This window comes from Colossoma macropomum, unplaced genomic scaffold (assembly GCF_904425465.1).
Source record: "Colossoma macropomum unplaced genomic scaffold, Colossoma_macropomum, whole genome shotgun sequence".
Classification (NCBI taxonomy): domain Eukaryota; kingdom Metazoa; phylum Chordata; class Actinopteri; order Characiformes; family Serrasalmidae; genus Colossoma; species Colossoma macropomum.
The window spans coordinates 10,220,401-10,245,427 of NW_023494797.1; the positions used below are offsets into that span (position 1 = coordinate 10,220,401).

Below are 25,027 nucleotides of genomic sequence, written 5' to 3' on the forward strand. Positions count from 1 at the left end.
AGCATCAAAAAATCCTTGTAAGGTGAAATGCTCCATATGCTGATAGGCCCATGTAAAAAACACACATGAAAAATTCCATTATCTGGACATAAAAAAAGGAAAAGAGGCACAACAGAACTAAGGAATGCCAAACAGCTACAAATGGAGAAAAAAAGAAAGGAAAGCCAATAACAATAAAAAAAAGATCTGCTAACAAGCAAAGACAGCAGAGGTGGTGTACCTTCCGCTCCTTGCAGGGAGAGAGAGCATGGGAGAGAAACGCTTTGGATTATTATCGCACGAAAGAGCACAAAAAAACAACCCACTGGCGCTACCTCCCCACTCTGAAGAGATTCAATAAGAATCAGTAAACAATAATCTTTCTCCCAAAACACAATAAAAATGCAATCAAACAAAAAAGTGAATAATTAAGAACTGAGTTTGGAGAGATTTTTTTAAGCCTTGCTCTAATCCCACTTCATTGCCCTCCATGCCTCCTCCGCCAGCAGTGCGGACCGGCACCCTCAGGGAAGCTACAGCACAGATGAACCACTAACGCCAACAGAATATCTACATAGTACACAATGCGGTTAACGCTTCTCCAATTTTAAACTTGCATCTCAAGTTCTACAAAACCCTCATACTGAACAAACCCTCCCACCTAATTCAATCTAACGCATCAGAGCACAAAGGAAATGGAACATTACTCTACATTGGTAGAGATGTGAACTTGGACAATTCATAGGGAATTCAGAATACAACAGCAAGTTCAACAATTCAGCATTCTGAAGAATCAACTATGACCAATACAGGATAATGGGAGAAAAGCTGCAAAGCGTTACGAGCATGATTATGGAAGCATGAGACACTAACATGGAGAAACCATCACTACTATAGATGCTCAAAAAGCTTTTAGAATGCCTAAAAATGAATAACAATGATAATAATAATAATCCCTGTCTTTCAGTTTATTTAGAGATGCACTGATGCAGTATTTATGGGCCGATACGATAACTAGGTCTCTCAGAATTATGACATTTAAGCTGACAATTAATTGCCATATAAAGAATTGTGATTAAAAATGTTATTGCCTTTTTTGTTCCTTGTATGCAACTATTAAAGTACAACGCTAAAGTACTCAAATTTGCTGATTAATTATTTTGCTTTCTAGGTGTTGACACTTCCAAGTTTGATTAAAAAAAAAAAACAGCATTATAAATTGCTGCCCTTTACTATAGCACCACTAAGATGTTTAGAATTTGTTTTACTATAACTGTAAAAAATAGTTTCATAATGTGTAACACTATTTGTTGCAAATCGAAAACAGAAATATGCTGATTAAAAAACTAAAAATCAAACTAAATAAAATGTTTATGAAGAAAGTCGGTTTTCTGTCTGAATTCACGTCAGTAATTACATTAGAGGCTGCTGGGGGCCGTTACAGGAAAACCGAGACAGGTCAGTAGAGACTGTGAGTAAGTTCCCAATGTTGGCGACTATGCATGTTACAGTGCGTGCATGAGCAAAAACTCTGCAAATAATGTGCTGGCTGTATCCCTAATTTATTTTCATTGGTTGACCCACCAACACAGGCAGTGAAGAGTTGTGCAAACATGAAAATGGAAGACACACTGATGGCTCAGAAAAACAGCGTCTGTTTAGCTTGGATCTGAGTAACGGAATAAAAACTGGCACAATAATGTCAGGACGTAATCTATACATAAAAAAGTCCAATATATACTTTTTATGTTTTTAAATTTTTTTAGGTTCAAGGATTTAGGAGATAGAAAAACTAAAAACTAAAATTCATCTACTGGTAGAAAGAGAACTCACCTCGCACTAACCACGCTGATAAGTAAAAGGCATACTTGATGACTAATCATCTGCCATCAAGTTCAAAAAGGCTGTGTTCAAGTTCATGCTTCTAATGAGGCCATTGAACTGGTGAAAAGTAGAACAGTCTTCAACAGTCCTGCCTCTACACACCAACATGAAATATGTATTACTCAGTTACTGCTAAAAATCTTACTCATATTCCTACATCTTACCTCAGAACATACCAAAATAAATTCCAAAAATCACAACAACACACACCCACACACTGTGAAGACAAGGGTTTGGTACCACAGTAAACAACAGTTAGTACTAACACAGTTTATGTGTAATGTGGGCTTTCATTTTTGAAGAACAAATAATCGCAAGTGACTAGGCAACTCAAAAACAAACATCCAGCAAACGAAGCAAAAAAAGAAGAGCTATTCCTCTCAGAACCTCTCAGAGAAGTAAATGGCTTTTATTTTTAACAATTATGTAATGTAGCAAATGTCAAAGATTTCACACTAAGTCTTTGTTACCTTTATTCTTTTATGGAAGTTCTTTGAGGAAGACAGCCGCACAAAGAAAGAGAGCATGAACAAAAAGACATGGAGGCCAGACAGATGAACAGAGAATGAGACAGAGACAGAGAGAGAATGAGAGAATGAGAGAGAGGTGGTAAGGGAGGTTGAGGATGTGCAGGGGTGAGTTTCTGCATGCATCTGTGTGGTAGGTAAAAGGACCAGGCGTGTGGGCCTCCTACCTGGCTGTGCATGAATTTGAGGTTAATTCCCTCGAGGGTGACCTGCAGGAGACCTCCTTCTCCTGTCTTCATGTCCTGCACAGGGAACTCCCCTCCCAGCTCTGGACCTACACACAAAAAATGACCCAAGAGGAACTTTGTAAAGAGAAAGCTAAACAATGAGACTGCGATTTAATCCAGTTTTACTGTTATTATAGAAAAAAGCAATTGTACAGAATGAGGACAAGATCACAGCTACACTCCCTGCCCATTTATTAACACAGCATTGGAATACAAAAAAAAACAATAAACAAACAAACAAAAATACAACAGGTTTTTAGGAGATGTTTATGTGTGAAAAGATCAGAAATTGTATTTCTTTGTTATACACAGTACTGTGCAACACATAGACAAATTTATTAAAACCATTTATCTAAGCAGTAACTGTGTCTTTGTTTGTGAAAACACCATGTAACATTAGAAGAAATGTAGACAAACATGAATACAGTAAAAAACAATAAAATGCATGTTTTTTCAACACTTCAGCCATCCATTTGTTAAATTCCATAACAAGCACACCTGATTTAATCCAACCAAGCATTGTTTAAGCTAAACCACAACACTGACATATGTAAAATCAATACTTTTTTTATTTTAACTGTATTTACTACAATAAAATCTGCCCACATAAATAACTTTTTAAATATAATTTCCTAAAGTGCCCAAAATTTTTCCACAGTACTATATATGAGTACAGTGAATATTTTAACTAATAATAATTCATACTAACATGTAGTTGAATCACCACCTTTAGACTGATGCACACTGTTTACCTGGTTTGATGCTTTGCTGTCGTGCTGCTGCGCGCTCCATGCTGTCTTTGACACAGTAGTACAGTTCCCGACACTAGTGTCCATAAACAGAGTGTGTTAAAGTGAGAAATTCAAAGGTTACAGCTGATTTATTAACGTCACTGTTTCATATGAATGCAGAGAGGTTATGACAGACACAACTGTGTCCAAATGTGCAGCATGTCCTGCATTGCTGTCGACCAAAACCTCCAATATGGTAGCTTTATATAAAAAGAAAAAACTAGGGAAAGCAATTTTGGAGCATTTCTGTTCCATTTGGAGCATTTCTGCTCCATTTATCATGAAATGTTCACACAATGAAAAGGCTAGCTGGTGTTTTAAATGGAGTAAAAAAAAATGAAAACCTTTAAAAATGGAGACAAAAGGTTTTGTTCTAACAGCAATATCTCATGTGCATTCTGACCTTCTTGGTGTAGAATTTGTTGAGCTGTGTCTCTTGCCCGTTCCTCCTCCACAGGCACAGCACTTTGGTCTTGGGGCAGTAGGTCATATTTATTAGCTTTTCATACCACCAGCGCTCATAAACCGTCCCAATGTTACTACGCAGTACGATGCAGTCATCGCACACCTGTTCAAATGCACACAAACAAACACAAACACACAGAGGATAAGGAAGTTTATGGAAGGTCATCATTTGTATGGAAAATCATCTGCATTAATGGATACAAACAAACTTTGGGTAGTCACCAATTAAAGAAATCGTTCAAAAATCTAATTTACAAAATTTTTCCTTAACCCTAAACATCGGTACAAATTCAAGATGCATTTAGTGCCTCCTTTAGTCTTACAATGGAATAAGATTAACAAGTAAAGAAGCTAAAAGCAAAATGAGCACAGTGAAAAGTGGCAGCTTAAATCATCACATGGCATGTTTTCAGACATTTACATCATCTGAATTGATTATCAATGCAAACTATCAGCAATTTTATCGTCAATCAGCTTAAGTCTAAAGCAGAAGCCTAAAGCAGTTCCATTAACGCCCCCAAATGTTCGTTTGACTGGTAGTTTAGCTCACTATCCTTCTGAGGTAAGACAAAAACTCTGTCCATTTGCTTTTTGCTCAAACTATCGCTTTACCAGCCTCACACTTATAGGATCCATGCTCTCCTACACACATACCTCCATGAAGAAAATGTCCCCTGTGGTATCAGTCCCTGCATGCACCACAAAGGTCTGCTTCTTTATGTGGCGGCTCCCGCTCGGTCTTATCGGAAGTTCCCTTCCACTCTACGATGACATACGACACGCTTTAACTGATGTTCTCTCAATTAAGGAATGCAGGACCTTAAGTTGGAGTGGTGTGTCTTACCAGCTGTGCAAGACGGTCCAGGACCTCATTGATCTCCTGGCTATACGTCAAGCCGATGTGACACTTCCCCATCAAACGCCGGACCTTTTTCCTGATGTCATTCTTATTCACCTACACAACGTATATGCCATGTTCTGTATTATAATAACTCACTATTAAAAGCAAGAGATATTGAGCCTTTAGGAGTAAACAATGTGTACCTTCATCATTAGCATGTAGGCAATCATGTTGTGCAACAGAGTGGCCAGCAGTCTGTCCTCATCATCCTCCAGCCTCTTGCGGTCATGTTCACCAAGTGAAAGGTACCTGAATTAGAACAACACACATACATGTAGACGTATGTATGATCCCATGTCTAGTAAGCATTGTGTAGTAAACATTTTCTGAATTTAGGGTAAAGTTCAAACTTATCTTTAACCTCAGTAACCAAAATAAATGTTTTTAATGTTTAAAAATGAAACAAAAAAAACACTACAAAGCTTACATCTTGTGGGTCCAGCAACTGCAGGTTATCAGACATTTATGTTCTGAAAAAGCATGAAAAACACGAACACACACCTGTCAATCATCTCCTGTGGTCCCTGGTCCATACCCATTCCCTCTCTTTCAAGCATTACGGCATCCAAAAACGCATCCTCCCAGAACTGCACCTGGTCCCATAGAGTGGAGCGCTCCTTACCTATAAACACAATCACACAAACACATTATTATATGGGGCTACACGTTCTTTAACACAGTAAGCTCCAAGCTGTACTTCCCCAACAAACTCAAATATATTAAAATAAGGGGTATATGAAATTTTCCCTGCTAATTTACCTTCTCTGAACAAGTGAGGTGTCAAATTACAACAGTCATTTTCACACATGGCAATGCACAGCATGTACACTACAATTAATCAACAACAACAGCATTGTAACAAAGTTAACACGAGCCTGGAGGTGCGATTTCACGCAGCATTCACGCTTACACAATCATCTTTAAATCACCCCCGCGTTTCTAAAACAGACTCCAAATAAAGGCTTAGCTTAAGAAAGGATCCAAACTGTACATTTCACAATATATGTGTCAGGTATTGTATATAGTAAGGGTGTAATGATTTCAATACAGTATCGAAAAGATCAAATTTGAAATATATCGAAATATAAAACTGCATCACTGATTTGCCTCTCACTCTTTTCAGAGCATCTCTCATTTACTGTTGTTCATAGAAACTACAATCAGTGATTAAAACTAGGCATCTGGGTGCAACCTATCAGAGTAAAGCGGGTGAAGAGGGGGTGAGTTTGATATGATATGAACACACGCTCAAATGACTTGGCTATTTTTCTAAAGAGAATGTCAATTCTCTGTGACTTTTGGGGTTTAATTTGTTATAGTGGCACTGAAAAAGTCCTACTGGAGAATTTTTTTTTTTCCTGAACCAAACCGATCTGTGTAATTAGAGCTCTGAAGAATTAAGATATTTTAACACATAAAATACCAACAATCAAATCAAATTCTGACCTCAAAATTGACAATCGTATAGAACCTGAAAATGTGTATGTATGTGGGGTTCAGGACTCTGATCAGCCTATTTGAAAACCTCAATTTTGTTTCTTTTGAGCCTTTCTGGGCATTTTTTACCTACTTCACTACCCTGGAAAGGTTCTATTTAAATAATGCTCAACTAAATTTGGTTAACTGGTTGATTGAGTAGTTTGTGCATCATTACACCTCCAGTATATACACTGTACAAATTAAATTCATACATACACTTAAATATACTGCATGCCATACTGCAATATGGTGCAGTCCATATAATGCAGTCCTGATGTACACAGACACATGCCTGGAAATAAAACACTTAAACCTACATCACATGCCCCATACATGTCCCATGCCTACAGACACATACACACAAATACACACACACACATCCCAGGTCATTATTCAGAGTTAAACCCTACTCAGAGAGAAGGTTTCCATGGCAGCATCCTCCAGCTGATCCCACACTGAGCTCTTATCCCTCCCTACGCCGCGTTAAGAGAAAGACAAGAGCGGGGTATGGAGAAAAACATAGAGGAGAGACAGGGCAGCAGAGAGTGTTAGTGCCTTAATGCGTTAGTAACAAGCTAATCAGTGTTACAGAAGCCAGAACAACCAATGCACAAATCACCAGTACATAATGTCACAGGTGAGGAACCAGCTAACTTAGAAACAGAACAAAAAAACAGCAGGATGTGCTTAATGATTACATAGTGCATTTAGGTATATAGAGACTTAAGGATTAGTTTAGCCATTGTTTATAGAATCCCACACTCCAGCATTACATAATTAATACTTAAAAAGTTTAATAAAATATTGAGTAAGGCACTGGACAGATAATTTGTGAAGCCATTTTAACAAGACACTTTGAGAACAAAATGCAATTTATGAAAGCACACAGAGTGTGAAGCACAATAAGCCCTGTGAAAAAAAACCAGTGCAATTGTAACAGATTTAGAAAAATATGCAGAAGAACAGAAGCAAGAAAGGAAAAGGAGACATGAAATGGGAAAGAACAGAGTAATATTAAATGTGAAAGGAGGAAAAAGGTCCTACCTAGGAGCCCTTCACACAAATAGATCCTCATGCTGACATCTTCAAGCGGCTGGGCAGGGGCTCCCTTAGCAACACCCCCAACAGGCTCCTTTACACCAGGCTTCAGCTTATGGGTCTTCCCCTGAGTGAATGACAAGTGTTAGTTTACATCATGAGCATTATATTCACTTCAACATTAATATCCATCTCAAAATCAACACGTTTAAGAGGGAAAAAAAACAAAAAAACAAACTGATTTATAAATTAATTAAAATGAATTAAGCCCATCAAATAATACTGCATTCTAACAATAAACATACAGTAAAAAGTCATTAATATGTGACAAATGGCCTAGCTTCTACTGTGTTTGAGAGCTGGTGAATTAAAAGCAGTGATACTCACGAACACAGAGCTGGTTGCAGGGTTGGTCTCTATTTCACTGTCCGAGAGGGTACTGCGGGAAAGTGTGAGGTGTGGAGAGGGCCGACCAGTCAGTCCATCTCCCGCTGTGCTGCTCAGGTCACTGTCAGCGCCCAGCGTCTCACCTGAGCTGTTGCTCACCTGCAAGTCAAATTACAAAGCTCAGGATACAGCCATAGTAGTACAATATTAATAATAAACAAGTTTTTAGTAAGCCCGAGTGAGAAACAGGAGACCACCCAAAACAATAATAAAAATAAAATATAGGAAACTCGCATCTATGGTTGCAATCAACAATGCTGATTAACTGGCTTTTGTGTGTGTGTGTAGTAACTCAGGGTTGGTCGTGCCCTACCACTGTGCTGGCCTCAGAGTCCTGACTGGTGCTCCTCGTCAGAGCTGGAGGCTCTGAACTTGCCAACGACTCAGAATCGCTCTTCTGCATTGACAAAAAAACAGGTTCATTTATTCTTACAGTTATTCTTAGAGTTCAACACTAATTTATATAAAAAAAAATGCATCAAAAATTATGAATTCACACACAGACCTGAGAGCCTGAGGTCACGCTGAGGCCACTGTCTGCACTGATCTGAGATTTCTTCTCCTCAGTATCACCCCCTTCTGCACGCTGCTTTGCCCCTTCAGCCCCTGCAGAAAGTACATAGTTAGCCCATCTGTTCACTGGCTCTCTGTACTGCATCCTGCAATGCCACAAGACTGGAAGCAGGCCAGAGAATGGGGTCTACACTGGATGCTTGAGAAGGACCAACACAGTCTGTATGTATGTTTGAACCAGGTGAGTGCTTTTTCATTTTTTACACAACCTTGCCAACAATTCTACTGCTTCATTTCAAGAAAAATTCTACCATTTCTACAAATAAAAAACAAAACTACGAATACAAATACTTTCATAATTTGTAGACGATTGTCATTTTCTGTTCTGCAGTGCACCTAGCAACATCTTTCCACTATCCTGTGAAGCTTAGTCATGTTTACTGCTTACAACCTTTGTGAATCATGAATGTTTATGAACTCTCAGAAGAATGCTTTCTAGAACAGCATGACCATAAACCTATCATAATCCTGAAGCAGTCCAATCACTTGTGCGATAGTCAAGTCTTTGTCAAGCATCCCAACTAGCATCTACCAAAGCCTGAGCCATCTCTTTTTCTGTTAACTGAGAGAGAATGGCCTTTATGTCTGAGTAAGTTTCAAATACATTTAATACCTATTATGATGGTCAATTTTAAATTCAGCATCTTTACCTGCTGCCACCTGTTAGACAACGCAAGGCAGGTACAGAGAGAAATCTTTGTCCAATATCAGAAATTATTATTTCACACGTTTGCAGGAAGCCCATTCAGTTCACAGTAGCACTACTGTATTACAAGTTCACACAGACAAAAGCAGTCACACATGCAAGCAAACACACAACCAACCAATCAGACAACGGGAGAGGGGACAAAGCTTAGCTGCCATTAGTGTGCTATACGATGGAGATATCAGTATTGCAAAGGACCACCGGCACTTGCATGTGTACCAGTGAACCACTGATTACACAGCGCCACCCAATGTGCTGCAACTGAAGAAGAAACATAATGCACTAGACTGCAGTAGTGATACAGAGATATGTTTTGCATAGTCTTGTTTTCTAAAAAGAAAAAGAAAAAAAAAAAGGTTTTTTGCCACAATTTTGTCATTGACAGTGAAATGAACAGAAAAAAGTCAGAGGTACAGAGTCGAAGTAAACTAATTGTCTAACTCATTATTAAATACATAGAAACTCTCAACTTCTAAAGTTTAGTACAGAACTGACCAGGTAACCATAATCTTGCCATAACTTTCCATATCAGGCATTCCAGCCTTTGTAGCATGAGAAGGGCTGGGAAGCCAAACTTATGTCAGTCCAAAAAACACATAAATAAACAAATAAATACTGTGCAAAAGTCACAGACCATTATTCACTTATTTAATTTTCCAGTCAAAACAGCCATTAAGTACAAGTTATTCATTTTTCAGAAGATTTCATATATGATGATCTACTTGCATAAAAAGGGAAGAGTTAAAGTAGGAAAGTGAGTGAAAAAACAGTTGTTTCCAAAACTGGAGTTCAAAATTATTAAGCCCCTGAAATGCCACGGAGAAAAAAAGAAATTCACAACAACACTGTGTTCCCTTGCAAAATCCGTTTTATTTGCAAGAGGAGTACAAAATCATTGCAAGGGAACACAATGCCATTGTCTTTACCAATTGGCACTTTATGGCCTCTGTGCAAAATAACTTTCAAGGAAATAGAAAAAAATCAGGCTCATAAAGATGTGTCACCACCAACAAAACTCAAAGCTTGAATCTTTGAGAGAGAGGGGAAAATCGAGCTCCTGTTTCTGTCCATCCTTCCACTGTGAGAAGACAACTCAACACTATGAGTCCGAAAGGATGCGTAGCTGTCAAGAAGCCTTTACTGAGAAAAGGAAACAGACAAAAAGACCATTTGCTAAACAAACAAAGAACCTGCTGGTATTTTCAGAATAATGGAATGGCCACCCATGAGTCCGGATCTCAACACCACTGAATGTGTTTGGGATTACTCGAATCATAAGAAGCAGAAAAGGCTACCAGCTGCAGATCTCTTTGAAAAAATGAAAGCAAGTCTGCTGAAAAGAATGGAAACTGTAATAAAGGCAAAGTGTGGACACATTAAATATTGAAAAAAAACTACTAAGTTTAGTTGTTGAGGCTTCTGAGTCATTTTCTAACCATGATCATGTACTTAGCATCTATTTAATGGCTATTTTGACTGAAAATACCTACAAAAAACAAATAGATACAAATGAGTCTTGTCATGTACTACAAATTCAGGTTAAAAGTATGATAAACTTTTAATTATTTGGTAGCAGTAAAAAGCACGCCAAGGAGCTAATCATAGAAACCATGTCCTTGTCCAAACAATTACAAGTGGGTCACCTTTTACCAATAATATTGCAACCAGGTGACCTCATGTAGATTTTCAATGCAACTTTAAAACCAGTGGTGACATTTCTTGGTGAATTTTCATTAAATTCAATTCACATTTGGGTCATGCGTCTGTAGGGTTTCTTTCTGTGTGGACAAAGAGTGGACAGGCTGACTCTACATACTGAGTAAAGAGATTAAAAGGATAGGGGATCTGGTGAAGGTTGTACGTTAGACTCCTAGTTTTGCAGTTTGGAAAAGTCTAACTGGGTGCTAGAGAGGTGATCTTACTCTGTTCTTTTTCCATAGCTTTTTGCTTTCTGTTATCCTGGTGCTTGCTCCACAATTCTACCCAAGATGCATTGCAAGCAAGGAGAGAAAGACAGAGAGAGAGTCAGAGAGCTGGTTGAATCGTCAGATATGGTGGATGAGCATTTTTTTAAAAAACAAAAATCAAGAACCAAAAGAGAGAACGAAAAAAGATAAATCCCTTAACAGTGCAAAGTCTCATTTTCAAAGACGAGGAAGTTTTGTAATGTTCACACACAGCCATACTATTGATATTACTATTATTACAGCAATTGCCATCATAAAAAAAGATATACAGTGAATAAAACTCATCTGCACAAGCATAGCTAGTGAGGTCACATTACAAAGCATCCTGAGACCACGACCTTGATCCTGGAAAGTCAGAATGGCAGACATCCAGACCTGCCATCTAAAGAGATCTAAAAGGCCTCATTTCTGATGCCCAGAGTAAGGGTCACTTTCAACATGCTGCTGCTTCCCAGGGCCAGGGTGGAGGCTCCAGGCGGTGCGAAAGGCATGGAATGGGGGCGAGACGTCAGCCTTGCAGCTGGTGGGTGGAATGGGGTGCTGCAGAAGCAGGAAATGCAATCTCAAAGACATTCCGTAGAATTGAAGGTGCATCTTTACCAAAGGACAGACAAGGCAAGGTGGGGCTCATGAAGGTGGGGGCTGGCAGGAGGTAGGGACTACTTTCGCCTGTATACAGACCCAGACATAAATGCCAATCTGAAGCCTCAGGTCAAGCTCAACTGGGCATTTAGTGTTAACTTTGAGGCTATGGTAATCTTGAGGCTGTTTACAGGGGAGGAGTGTTCTAATATTCATGCTGGGGAGGCAAGACAAAAGGGGCCTTTTTACAAAGAGCAGCCACATCGTCCAGGACCTCCAAAGTCCTATCTTTCCACGAAACACAGCAGCAAGTTTGTGGCTTAAAGGAAACTCTAACATGCAACCAATGGGTTCAAGGTGTGTCAGGATTGGCAAAAGGGGTCAAAAACCAACACGCTCTTAACATTCCAAGGGAGAGGAATCAACACAGTGGGCACATGATCGTCATAAACTTCCAATAATGTGTCTACACTAGCCAGTGCTTTTAAAGCAAGTTGACTGTAGGAACAAATGATTTGTCTAAAATTTGAAAGTGGTCAATGTCAGAATGCATCATTCAAATTTCCTCTCAATTCGGCAAAATGTTTGTATAGACACTTAGTGGAACAGAGAATTCAGCTCAAGGCCCAAAGAGAGACTGAAGGAGACGTCGCCCCCTTATGGTCAGGTGGTATAACAAGCAGGGAGGCACATGCAGAGGGGGCTGAGATTTACACACCAATGGAAGCAATAAAATTCTCTTCGTTCAGACTCCGGGTGTCAAACTGACGTGCCCCTTTCCCAGAGGAAGGGGGTGGCAGCTGAATTCGGGGCACCAGGAGCACGCCTGCTGCCCTGGCGCTCTCAACGCGGACAGACGGGCTCTCCTTACTGCCTGGACTGCTCGCCCCATCTGTGGGACTTCGCTTTCGCTTCTCTGGCTCTGTACCACATGGAGGGGCCACGTGCAACATCACAGAACAACAAGGAACAAAGAGAAGAGAAAGAAAGAAGACAAGAGACAGATGGTGGATTTAAAGAGAATGTTTAGTCGATCGCTGTAAAGAGGAACAGGGGTTAGGGGGACAATAGAAGTTTACACAAAGGGACAGAGGTAAAGTTTTTTTGTCGGCCAGCTAAGAAGAACCTAGCTGCTTCTAGGAGCTACTATTATACTGCTAATCGTTGAAGGAAAGACCCTATTGTCATTTCAACTTTAGGAAAATAAACTATTTTCAGGGCAAGGAATGTCACTAAATGATAACTACTGCATTGGTGACACATATTCAAGTGAAGGAATGAAAACAGCACATCAATATTAATGAGCAACTTCTGTAGCAGGAGCCTTATCTTAGTAATGCAAATGAAAGTTAACTGAAAATTACCTTTGGTTTGGTAGTGGGTTCGTGCTATTTCTAAAAGGCTGAAGACACTGGCCATGCCACCTAGCCCTGCATTAGTGTAGGAGTGCTCCAGACTGGAGACAGTGCACTTAAGCAGATCCAGCATGCCTTTATACACCTTTCTGTTAATCTCCTGTGGACACACATGCAAACATACAATTCAGCAGTGTAAAGCATAAGTGTAAAAGATTAACTATAAATGCACCCAATAACTGAAAATAAGAATCATGTAACTTATCAAAGTTGATGTTCTTCCCTTATCTCAACCTCCATAATTAGATAACTCACCACATCTCTGATGACTTCCTGCCGAGCGTCCTCCTCTGACTGGACAGCACGGTTGAGTTTGCTGAGTACAAAGACACGCAGCTGCTCGTTCTCCAGCAGGCGGCGCACTTTTTTCATGTTGAGCCAGCCAACACCTTGGCCATCCAGCACACTCTGCACCACCTCCTTAAGGAACTGTTGGTTTTCGCTATGTGAAAGAAAAAGAGGAAATAAAGCAGCCTTGAACCCTTGAAAATGTAAACTATAGAAGTCCCTATAGATGACTGTTGCTTTACCATTTACAATTATTCAAAAATAATTAAAGAATTATGTATGTACTCACATAATTAATCAGAGCAATATTCAGTTTACACTATTGACATGTTTGAGTCTGCCATTTGGACTTTTATTCATGCTGTTTCTGTCAAACATGAAAAAACTGGGAAAAATGTAAAGGATAGACATCTTGCTGTCCACTTGTGATCAGATCACTTGAGACAGACGTTAATACAATTCTACCAATAACTCTGTGTCTTATTTTTAACTTGTGCATGCACTGAAGTATGTGTAGTCACTAGTGGTGGGAAATTTCCCTTTATCTAGACCCCGCAGCGGCCTCTGCTGGCTGCTCTCAGTTTCCCTGTAGTGCATATTTTTAAATCCAGTTCTGTCTTGTTTCCACAGAAACAGCATAAAATAAGTCAAAATTTCTTGTTTAGTTATGTGTTTCATAGTTAATTTAACTGTTTACTAAAAGGCAAGTTCACATTCTATCGTTAACTCAAGTTTCATCTTGAGCAAAGTAACCTTAATAGGCTAACACAAATCTGACTCAGGACTGATGGCTTGGAAAAATATTCCAGCATTTGATTACGTTAATCATTAAGTCAACTTAATTTTTATAGATTTATTCAGTCAACATCACATATACTCTGCAAATCAGAATTTTTTTATTGTGCATCCTTAAGATACATGGACATGCAAGGATTTTTCTTTTTTTTCCATTAACCTAGTCTCAGGTTTATTGTTGGGTACTGATGATCTTGAATATTACTAGGTTTTAAGTTAATTTCATCTACCAGCTTATTTTTAGGATTTTTAAATTTCATACTGATGCATCTCTAGTTAGTTTGCTGTTTGTAGAGTATGCTACCTTGTGTTGTTGGCTCTGCCCTGTGGTGAAGGAGGCTCCCTCTTCACTGTGGGACTGTGCTTTATCACAGAGGACTTCTGATCCACCAAAGCACGTGGGGCACGGGCACCTGCGAGGAACACACACTTCATCAGGACTGCAGACAGATGAAGAGGACGTTTGTACACACATACAACCAACTATATGTATATATGTATATGTGTATATGTGTATATATACACCCACACCCACACACACACACACACACACACACATATATACTTACCTCACTCACAAATACATAGAACTCCATTATCATGACTCACCAGCTAAGCAAAATGCACAGAACACTCACAGCACACTAAAACACCGTCTACACAATGCAGAAATCACACAAACACGTTTTACACACTGCACTGTGGTTTTACAGAAGCCATTTAGGAACACTTTGCTTAGTCAAGCAGATGCTAAAAACAAGAATCAGTCTAAGTAAAAAAGCACAAACACAAGGTTTTTTATTCAGTCAAATCCACTCTTGCACACTGCAGTAGGGATATTATATGGTTGATGATAGCTAGTTGAAAGTTACAGAAGGACAGAAGAGGAGGAGCAGACTGGAGAACAGACTACAGGTATGTTTATGACTCTCGCCTTGTTACACACACTCATACGCACACAGACTGGCAGAGAACAGAGTGAAATAAACAAGTGGAGAAACAAGTGAGCGAGGAACAGTCTGCATGGCAGCAAGACTGACACATCATGTGACTCATGCAGAGAAAGAACAAAAACAAAAAAAACAAAAAAAAAAAAAATCTCACAACACTTTGGATGACCAAGCCACACAATTCTGTATGCACAGTTGGTGTGTATGCGTCTGCCCCGATCACATGCACAAAGCACATTCGTGAGTACACGCTTTGTACTGTCAGCATTCAATTGCATACACACGCTGTGTAGAAGAGTGTGTTAGTGAGTTATTACACACTCACGGCTGTGTGGGTAGATCACATGATGGGTTGGGCCCCAGTCTATCAACATATATCGTATTACCTCTTGGGTTGGTAGTATGGTACATTAATATTAATGAACACTCTTAGGCCACATGTAGAAGACAATAAACAAGTTTGTCCATGTGGAATAAGACAATCATCTACTTCTATATGAGAAGGATTAATGTCTTTCCAAGAAGATTCTACATGACATTTCAGATAATCTCTAAACAGAAACAATATTGAAGCTTTCAGTATTCCACCTTCAGTATCAATTATGGTCCTGTATCTACATCACCAACTGAACTATCAAGTCTTTTATGAAGCATCCACTTCCACTGAACTGAGGAACAAAGGACACCACTAGTGTCCATTCTAAATTCATGTGTTTTTTTTTTTTTTAGTTTTGGCATGCTGTTAATCACCCAGACATATTTTGATGACTGAAGCAGCATTTAGTAAAGTTTTAGAACAGCCTTCTCAGAAAGCTAAAACAAAGGAAACCTGGGCAATTGCCTAAGTGAACATATAAAGCTTAAAACTTGGTGGGTGGGTAGAGAGCATATGTGCCACCACCAGCTAGATACAATCATAAATCAGCCCATGCTTTATTTTCTTACTTGCTTCATTGCGCGTATGCATGACTGTTAATGCAAAAACTGCACCCATCTACTATTTCCTTGAAGAGACAAAAGCTCACTGGCCACTTTATTAGACACTTTATGTTATTTTGTATTACAAGCATTTCTGTGATCTAGTGCTGTAACACCTTTAGAGGTAGTGATGAGTGAAGTTTTTACGTATTTGAGCTTGAGCTGTTTCTGTCATCAGTGTGGAGCTTCTAAGGCCCAATCCCATTTCATCCCTTGCCCCTACCACTTAGCCCTTAGCCCTCCGTTTTGCGCTTTCACGTCTAGGGTTAGGGTGTCCCAATTTTTGAGATAGAGGGATAGGCGAAGTGTTAGGGCTATATGGCCCTCTAAAAGGAGGTTTTACAGAGGCACACTCCAGAGTGTTATGAGAAAAAAAGAAAAACCGACAAGATGGCTATGCGAGCTAACAAACAAACCCACAAATGTGAGCATTTTCTCTGCTAAAGAAATTATGATAACCATTGTATTATCTTAGTTTGATGTCGTTTCAATATATTATGGTCGTTTTCTTCATAACAGGCAAGAAAAAATTACTAATGGCATGCTAAAGTCTCGGTAGCTAGCAAGCTAACTTTCCCGTTCCACCTTAAATAATCCAGCAGTACTGACAACTGAAGCGCCAGAATGTAACTCCCGCACCATTTAAGGTGGAACGGGAAAATTCAAACAAGAACCTGGTGAATAGCTGACTTTAGCTTCGTATCACCAAAGAATTAGCGGTGGGCAATAATAAATAATTGTTTTATACCCCTTTTTGAAGGCATATGATGCCCTAAATGTAACTTAAGCCCAGCAGCAAGGCTGCTGAACTTTTCCCTTCTCTGCTATCACTGCAGTCGGGCCGGGTCGCCTACAGAGCACCGCTAGTAGGCTGTTAATGACGCAATTTTGAAGGGTTGTCCCATTTCGTAGGGCAACATTTCAACTACTATCCCTTGTAACTCAGTTCCAAGGGGTCGGGGTGACACTCGAAAACAAGGGGCAGGGGTAAAAAGAAGAAATGTGACTGGGCCTAAGTATCGACTGCTAGTTAACTGAGACGGCTAATCAGTCAATTTGGCTGATTTAGCCTCATACTTTAATTTAATTTTATCATATACTAATTGTCCATTTTATCAGGTCCACTTTCCATGTAGATGCACTTTGTAGTTCTACAGTTACAGACCGTAGTCCATTCGTTTCTCTGCATAATTCGTTAGCTTTTAAAACTGTTCACTACTTGCCAGGACTTCCACAGGACCACCACTGAGCAGGTATTATTTGAGTGGTGGAACATTCTCAGCACTGCAGTGACACTGACATGATAGTGGCCTGTTAATGTGTGTGTATGCTGCACAAAGTGAATCACACACAGCAGTGTTGCTGGAGTATTTAAACAATTTAGTGTCACTGCTGGACTAAGAACAGTCTACCAACCAGTAATATCCAGCCAACAGTGTCCTGTGGCCAGGCACTATCCACTGAAGAAGAATCTTGGCAGAAACAGATGAGCTTCTCTCTCTAACTTAACCAACAAGGTAGGTGTGTCTAATAAAGTGGACAGTAAGAGCATGTCACTGACAAAAAGGCTTATCACAATCATGAAATTTTAGCTGACAATTAATTGCAATATAAATTCTGGCGATTAACAATTAAATTGTCTTTATTTTAAAGATGATCAAATTAAAGTATGAGGCTAAATCAGTCAAATTGGCTGATTAGCTGTCTCAATTAACTAGCTGACGGAAACAGCTCAAGCTCAAATAAATAAACATCACTCATTACTACCTCTAAAGGTGTTATAGCACTAGATCACAGAAATGCTTGTAATACAAAATAACAAAGTTAATTGGGTCATGTGCTAACAATAGTTGCCACTTGTAGTCTAACATTAACACAAGAACAAATAGCTAGCTTTAGTATTACAATTTTTATAATTATTGTACAGTTTCCATTTTTTTTTACATACTTTATATAAATCATTTTGTTGGCTATGTATTTCTTCCTGTAGAGTAGCAAGCATAGCTTTCCTGTGTGCAGTTCTTTTAGATTGGTGTCGTAAGTATAAATTTAAACAATGTAGTATTTAAAGGAACAAAATAACGGAAGCAAAATTTTTTTATATTATTATCAGTATCGAAACAGAAAAAGTGGTTACTTTGTGATATCTAACTAAAATGCAGAGCTCTTGGCTGCCTGCTGGCTCTGCTGAGATACAGTGCTCCGTTTTCTCTTGCAAGCAGCGGCAGCAATAGTGCAGAGGTCAGATGGATTAAGCTCGCCAAAAACCACAACCGCTACCCTCTAAAGGGGTTACAGCACTAGTCAGAACTTAGAACATTTCCTGTTGGTTATTTACAAACATTCATCTCTCAACCTCTCAATCTGATACAAATGCACGCATTTCACACTGTTCATTGTTATACAAACACACGATTATGAAAGCTACCCGCTGTGGAAAATAAATGTGGTCAGTTGAAATAACTGCCATCAGAGCAAATATTGCAGTCAGGTGACAAAGTAATAATTGTGATGGGTGTATTGATAAAAAATGGTGCCAATTTCTTTCCAAATGAGGTATTGTCACGAAAGAATACAATTCACATACCCATAGATGTATTTTGTATCTCCATTTTAGTGTCAAAGGGAGAAAAACAGAAAATAAAAATATTGTTTCAGTCATTGAAATAAGTGCCTCGGGTGACAGCAGAATACCACTAATGTAAAAGCAAAAATACTCATTATAATACAGGTGCTCCCTCTTATAGAAAGGTAGTCCTTCAGAATCATGTCAAAGATACAAAGACAATTCTTTGGCAAGTCGGAATCCTCCTTACAAAAAAAAAAAATCAGTAAACTATCAGTAACGAAAAATCAATAGTTTCCTTTGCTCTAAAATCATGGGCCCAACCCTTATACAACACGATGGACTGGGTGGCTTACTGGCATGAATGAGTAGATTAATATATGGTACAACCACAGTGACAAACGACCAGGTGACTCTCAGGAGCACGACAAGAAGCAATGGTGGAAGAAGAGGATGCTGGGAGATGTAGTTGACTGGCTTTGGAGAAGCATGCAGCTCACGCAGCAAAGGGCGGAACCCACCTTCTCCGCTCCCCGGGCCGACCTCTGTTATAATCTCCATTAGAGAATTTAGCCCAAATACTGGACACAGAAGCCAGAATTAGTGCAAAAGGGGGGTTAAAGAGGGACAGAGAGCAACACCGGCCCAGACAGAACCAGTCCAAACATCAACCCACAACCACAAACACCGGACACATGTATAAAGCAAAGCAGAGAAAACCAGCAGAGAGTGGGACAATAAAGAGAGAGGACAGAAGAAAGAAAGAGCTAGCCAGACAGAGAGACAGCAAGAGAAAGTGTGTGTGCATGAGAGAGAGAGAGAGAGAAAGAAAAAAAAGAAAAGAAAGACAGATACTAGGGTGGTTCAGTGCATTCCAGCACAGCCCACCCTTAGGCCAGGTCTTGGAGGAATGTAACTAATAGCATGTCAAATCCTACAGAAGGCGAGGGAAGTTTTTTGCTCAACATACGTCTAATAAGGGTAAATCAAATAAGACCACAGAAAATTCAGTATAGGAAATACAGAAAATATAAGAAACACAGAGGTCTAAATAGTTTTCAGCTACAGCTCTAGTTTGGACTGTACACAACCCCAGTAGTTTGCTGCAAACAATCACTGATGTTTGTAACACAAAAAGGGAGAAGGACAACGAACACAGTCGTTTTGGGAACATGTAAAGCTTATGTGTATGGCAAAGTAATACATTTCACTAAACCTAGCATAACCTATCAGCTAAAATTAGTGATGATACCACTACATCCAGCGCTAGAATCGGGTCAGGACCACAGAAAATGCTGGAATGGATATTAGAGGGGGAAAAAAAAGACCTAATCTGATACAAATCTGTAACAAATCTAGCCTGAAATATCACAGAATTTCTTGTAGTGCAATATAATATAAAGTGAAGAGATGGTAAACTTAAGTGAAGTGCTTCAATTAAAAATAGCAAATATAAACCTCTAGTTTTTAAAGAAAGAAAATACAGGAAGCACATGTCAGAAACATCAGAAACTTTCAGAAGGTTTCAGCATTAGTATCGGTCCTGAAACACAAAAAAGTGATACCGTGCCATACATAGCTGAAATGCAGAGGGCTTGGCTGCCTGCTAGCTCTGCTGAGCTACAATGCTCTGTTTTCTCTTGCAGGCAGCAGCAGCAAAACTGGAGAGGTCAGGTGGATTAAGCTCTCCAAACACTGCAACCACTGCAACTAAACACTGTCTACTTGTTTAATTCACATTTAAAAGGATGTTCAAGTTCCACTGCAACAGAGACTGAACTGAACAAGGCAAATGTGTTGGTAATGTAGTACAATTTCTCCAATCCATAGTTTCATTTCTCAGCTCAGTCAGAGCAATGAAGCAGAATTGCACTATCCATTCTCAACCCACAAATGTGCTTTTTCTTAGCAACTGTTGCAAAGTTGGACAAACGGTACAGAATACATAACGTTGAGTTTTCAGTTTAAAAAGCTACCCTATCAACTTGAACTTTCACACGTATACAACAGAAATATAATTTGAAATTAATACACACTACTTTGCTGCACTGTGTCCTGTGCTACAATTTCTTCTTTGCCTGAAAGGGGTTTCTGCCAACGTTCTGTAAAACTTGACCAAACTAACAACAGATGCTATGAAAGAACAGATTTGTGGGCGGAGTACGGATAAGTCAATTCAACTAGAAAAGACCACAACTATACACCAAACACAAAAAATTAGGCACAATCACGTTAAACAAAAAAGACACACAACAAAGGAGCGCAAGGGGAAAAAACAAAACAGTCTGAAATGCTTTGAGTTAACATTCAATGACTGCTTATCTTTTCACATGTGTGTGCCAGGATTACTTAATGCATACTCTGCCATCAACACGCGCACACAGACACACGCACACAGAGTTTAGGGAGAAACAGAGAGGAAATATGGATATACCCTTGACCACACATATAAAGGTATATCCTCAAACTAATCACCAGCCTAGTTCAGAGAGAGAGAGAGAGAGAGAATAACGTTCTCATTCTCTCAGAGATTAGGGGCTATGGTTATGAAACACACAGCAAACCAGCACACGTTCAGGGCAGGTTACAGATATGAAACATACCAGGACTGTCAGGACTCTCATCACCATCATCTGAGCAATAAAAACAGTTCATCCAAAATCATAAACAAACAAAAACAAAGAAAAAAAATAATCTACTGATGCTAGCTAAGAAAGTAACCAAGCTCTTTCTAAATGCCTCTGTTTTTCTGCCAGAAGTACTATTCGGAGTAGGGATTTACACGGTTTCTCCAGTACTTGGGTAACTGGCTGAGGAGCTAGTTTTTGAATACTGAAATCACTGTTCTGCTGTCCTGGAATTCATAGTATTTCTTCAGGGAAATATGTAGAAAAACAATTAGAAGGCATAGATTGTGAAGATGAGTCTAATGTGGCTTTATATTGCTAGGTAGGCTACCTACTCTAGCTGATGTTAGCTAGAGCAGTGAAATAACTCAAAACAGTGAAAATACATTTCACTGACAAAGTAAGATGTTGGCACATTGACCACCAAGGTGAAAAGACCATGTTTTGAAGACAAGGAGTCCTCATCAGCCTCTAACATTGTAACAGTTAGTGTTCTCATGAACTTCTCCGGAGGCACACGAGGACATTTATACTCTGCAGCCAAAATCAAGTCAGTAAGTATTGGCCTGTCTTGCGAATAATGTAGGACCGACAGAAAAAATACCCACCCTGTAGTTTGATGTTATAATGCTGATTTTGGCTGTAACCTACTAATGAAATTGGTAAATACACATTGTTCACTAAAGACAGCTAGCTAGGTAGATGATCAGGATAGAAGAAATGACGATAAAGGGTAGGACTCTCTAGAAGTAGAAATAGAAACTATTACGAATGTTGTAAATGTGTAAATCGGACACAATCATATCTGTGTTAGAAAACATTACAGACACCTTGTGAGCCTGTGACATACGTCTGGAAAACTTAGCCTGTCCAAATAGTACCAAAGGCAGCTTTATGATGGAATGGAGTAAAAAGAAGGCATCATATTTAGCTCATGGTTCACTTCCAGAGTAGCACCTCAGAGTCCGCTTAACATATCAGGAAAGTGAGAAGAAACCAAGCAACATTCCTACCAACCTTGATCCGTCTCATCGTCTAAATCAAAATTGAACCATTCTTTTATTAAAGAAATAATTCACAAAATAAAGGTCAAATAAGGAGGAAAGAGAACAAAGAACCAAGAGGAAGAAATTAAAGCATCTGTAATAAAATAAGAGTAAGGGGGTCTTTATCAGTCATTACACAATTCTATTTCCAGACATATATGTGAGGGTCCTATTCAACCACAGCTCCATCTCTTCTTTTACCACTTAATTTATTACACATTCACATATTACATTAATACATATTTATATTTACTTGTATCTTAAACAGATCTTGGTTATTTTTGGTAATCTTGGAGTATCTAAGTTCAGAGCTACAAAAGGGGTGTTAGATAGCCAGAGAGCTAAAGTTTTGCAAAAAAGAGAGAAGCTGAAGGACAGAAAAAAGAGGGGAAGGGAGAGAGAGAGAGTGCGAGAGAGAACAAGAGAGAGAAAGAAAGAAAGAGAGAAAGAAAGAAAGGCAGGCTACAAACAGAGGGAAATGTAAAGGGGCAGTGTAAGAACTGACCAGCTAGACTTGACAGACAGACAGAAGTGGAGACATTAAGAACGGCTGGATGTGATAGACGGTGAAAGATGAGCAGCTGTGTGGATGAGAGGGCAGAGGGCAGGGACAGTAGGAAGGTAGCAGGGCCTTCTGGCACACAGAAACTTTACTATACCTTTAAGGCTGGGGAAGGGAGTGTTCTTCTCTCTAGCTGCTTTATTAGGGAGAGCCAGGCTGGACAGACTGAAGCTGGTGCCATGGTTCTTATATAAGTTACCTACACACACAGTGCACATTTTCAACTCAGCAGCATGTGTGGGCACTTTTCTTTAAAGACAACACTATGTGGGCTCAATTGTTTAAAGACAACAATAAAATAAAACAGCAGGGCAGAGTGGTGCAGAATGCTAACAGGAATTATATAATTCACTGAATATTCACAACATAACTTGTCAAATTAAGTTCATAAAAGAAGTTCAGAACAAAAACAAGTTTCTAAAACTGAGGCTAACCAACAGACACATAAAGAAAGAAAGAAAGAAAGAAAGAAAACTGGAAAAAAAGAGAGTTAAGTTAATAATTACAATTCTGTAAATAGCATAATATGAGCAGTCCACTCACTGGCAAAAGACATGAGTCCTGCAAAGCCATCACTGCTGTTATTGGAGATGGTAGAGTTGGGTGAGCTGTTCTTAGAGTCTCCCTCTCCATCAGACTCGCCTGGTAGTTTCAGGCTACTGGGCCTCAATGGGCGAGATGGCCTACAGAAAACACATACATAAGAGATCAGACTATGTGTGTGGATGCGTGCATAAAATTAAATAAAAAAAAAAATTAAAAACTGTGTGTCATTGAGTCAGAAACTACGTAAGCAGACTATTTCAGATTATCAAGCCAAGTGTTTGATGATTTAAGCATGGAGGTTGGAGTACCAATTCTGTGGAGGATTTGTACTTATTTTCACTTAGAAAATCAACAAAACACGTAATTTGACCAGGACGCCTAATCTATTGCATACAACTGTGTGGTCCGTCATTGAGTGTGTGAGTGACAGACATACTTGTTTCCATTCATGTTCTGATTGAAGCGTGGTGTGTAGCTCTCCTCTTGTTCCTCACTGTCAGCCTCCTCTTCTGCAGGGAAGCCATACTGGGGCTCAAAATAGGGGTTATCATACTCCCGCTTCTTATTAGCTAGGTCAGCAGGGGCTGGCTCTGGGGCCGGTCTTGTGAATGGTGGGGCACCCAAACCAGGGACAGAATTCTGCAGTGCTGCACTAGCTGATGCCTCCATCTCAACAGGCTCTGTCTGCTCCTATTGGTAGAATGAATGAATATATGAATGAATTAATTAATGGAAAAAAGAGTGATAGTGATTCCTCAAAATCATGCCCGAATGTCAAACTTTTGACTGCTTTTTCACAATTAAAAGTTTATTTAACAGATAACTAATGAGTAAATAGGTTAAACTGGCAATTCAATAACCAAACAGGTAATAATAAATAAATACATTAAACTAGTCACTTAATTATGTATAGAAATCATCATTTTAAATGGACTTCTCATTCCAGTTTTAGTTTATCTTTCCACTCAGCAAATTAACTCAATAAATCACAGGGAAACTAAGGCATCCATTTGAACAGAACAACTGTAGTTTTAACCAAATGCCCCTTACTGAAATACTGAAAGCTCCTTATACAACAATTTGTCAGCAATACAAAATATAACATAGAATTGTACGTGCATTGCAGGGACATTTCATCTGGTTTGCCAAACAACGGAAGAAAGGTCTGCCTCATTGACACATTACCTAAATCTAATGGCATTAAACTAAAACTATGTAATCCACAAAACTAACGAGAGCAGTACTGACATGATTCACTCCCTGGATGACAGTGCTAGGGCTGGAGCTGGCCGTGGTGCTGGAGCTCGAGCGAAGTGGTTGGCTGTCTGTTGCCTCAGTAGCACCCTCCATTTCAGGCCCTCGCTCCTCACACTCCTCCTTATACTCCTGGAAGTCATGGATCTCCACCTCATTAGCGTCTTCAAGAGCTGCATGGGTCAAGGGATCCACATCTACAAGACACCATGAGAGAGAGAAAGATTTCTAATCAGAGGGAAACAAACACAGACGAAGAAAGAAACAAAGAAAGAGAAGGATGGCTAACTTGGTGTGTCGCCCTGTATGTCCCCTTTGATCATCTCATTCACAAAATCTCCGAGTGAGGAGTAGGAAGAGCTAGAGTCGTCATATGCCTCGCTGTCACTGCCACTATAATAACACACAAACAGATGTACATTAATAAACATGCA

The 25,027-nt window shown here is 39.4% G+C and overlaps 1 protein-coding gene across 19 annotated transcripts in view; it reads right to left on the reverse strand.

Moving 5' to 3' along the window:
* The window catches only part of madd (MAP-kinase activating death domain), a 73,912-nt gene that overhangs the window by 4,984 nt on the left and 43,901 nt on the right, over positions 1–25,027 (reverse strand). For 4 of the 19 annotated variants that reach the window (XM_036584271.1, XM_036584260.1, XM_036584267.1 and 1 more), the window contains 21 exons: positions 24,883–24,986; positions 24,588–24,790; positions 23,776–24,029; positions 23,337–23,476; positions 22,891–22,992; positions 14,369–14,477; positions 13,237–13,423; positions 12,931–13,081; positions 12,285–12,488; positions 8,244–8,344; positions 8,052–8,135; positions 7,679–7,837; positions 7,298–7,418; positions 6,664–6,726; positions 5,276–5,396; positions 4,918–5,023; positions 4,718–4,828; positions 4,528–4,635; positions 3,812–3,976; positions 3,370–3,442; positions 2,558–2,664 (listed from right to left, as the gene is read on the reverse strand). In XM_036584271.1, the coding sequence (XP_036440164.1) occupies positions 2,558–2,664; positions 3,370–3,442; positions 3,812–3,976; positions 4,528–4,635; positions 4,718–4,828; positions 4,918–5,023; positions 5,276–5,396; positions 6,664–6,726; positions 7,298–7,418; positions 7,679–7,837; positions 8,052–8,135; positions 8,244–8,344; positions 12,285–12,488; positions 12,931–13,081; positions 13,237–13,423; positions 14,369–14,477; positions 22,891–22,992; positions 23,337–23,476; positions 23,776–24,029; positions 24,588–24,790; positions 24,883–24,986 (2,773 nt within the window). Of the gene's footprint in view, positions 1–2,557; positions 2,665–3,369; positions 3,443–3,811; positions 3,977–4,527; positions 4,636–4,717; positions 4,829–4,917; positions 5,024–5,275; positions 5,397–6,663; positions 6,727–7,297; positions 7,419–7,678; positions 7,838–8,051; positions 8,136–8,243; positions 8,345–10,939; positions 10,997–12,284; positions 12,489–12,930; positions 13,082–13,236; positions 13,424–14,368; positions 14,478–19,079; positions 19,140–22,890; positions 22,993–23,336; positions 23,477–23,775; positions 24,030–24,587; positions 24,791–24,882; positions 24,987–25,027 lie in introns of all 19 variants that reach the window. The other 15 variants (XM_036584274.1, XM_036584263.1, XM_036584269.1 and 12 more) reach the window with 8 other exon arrangements.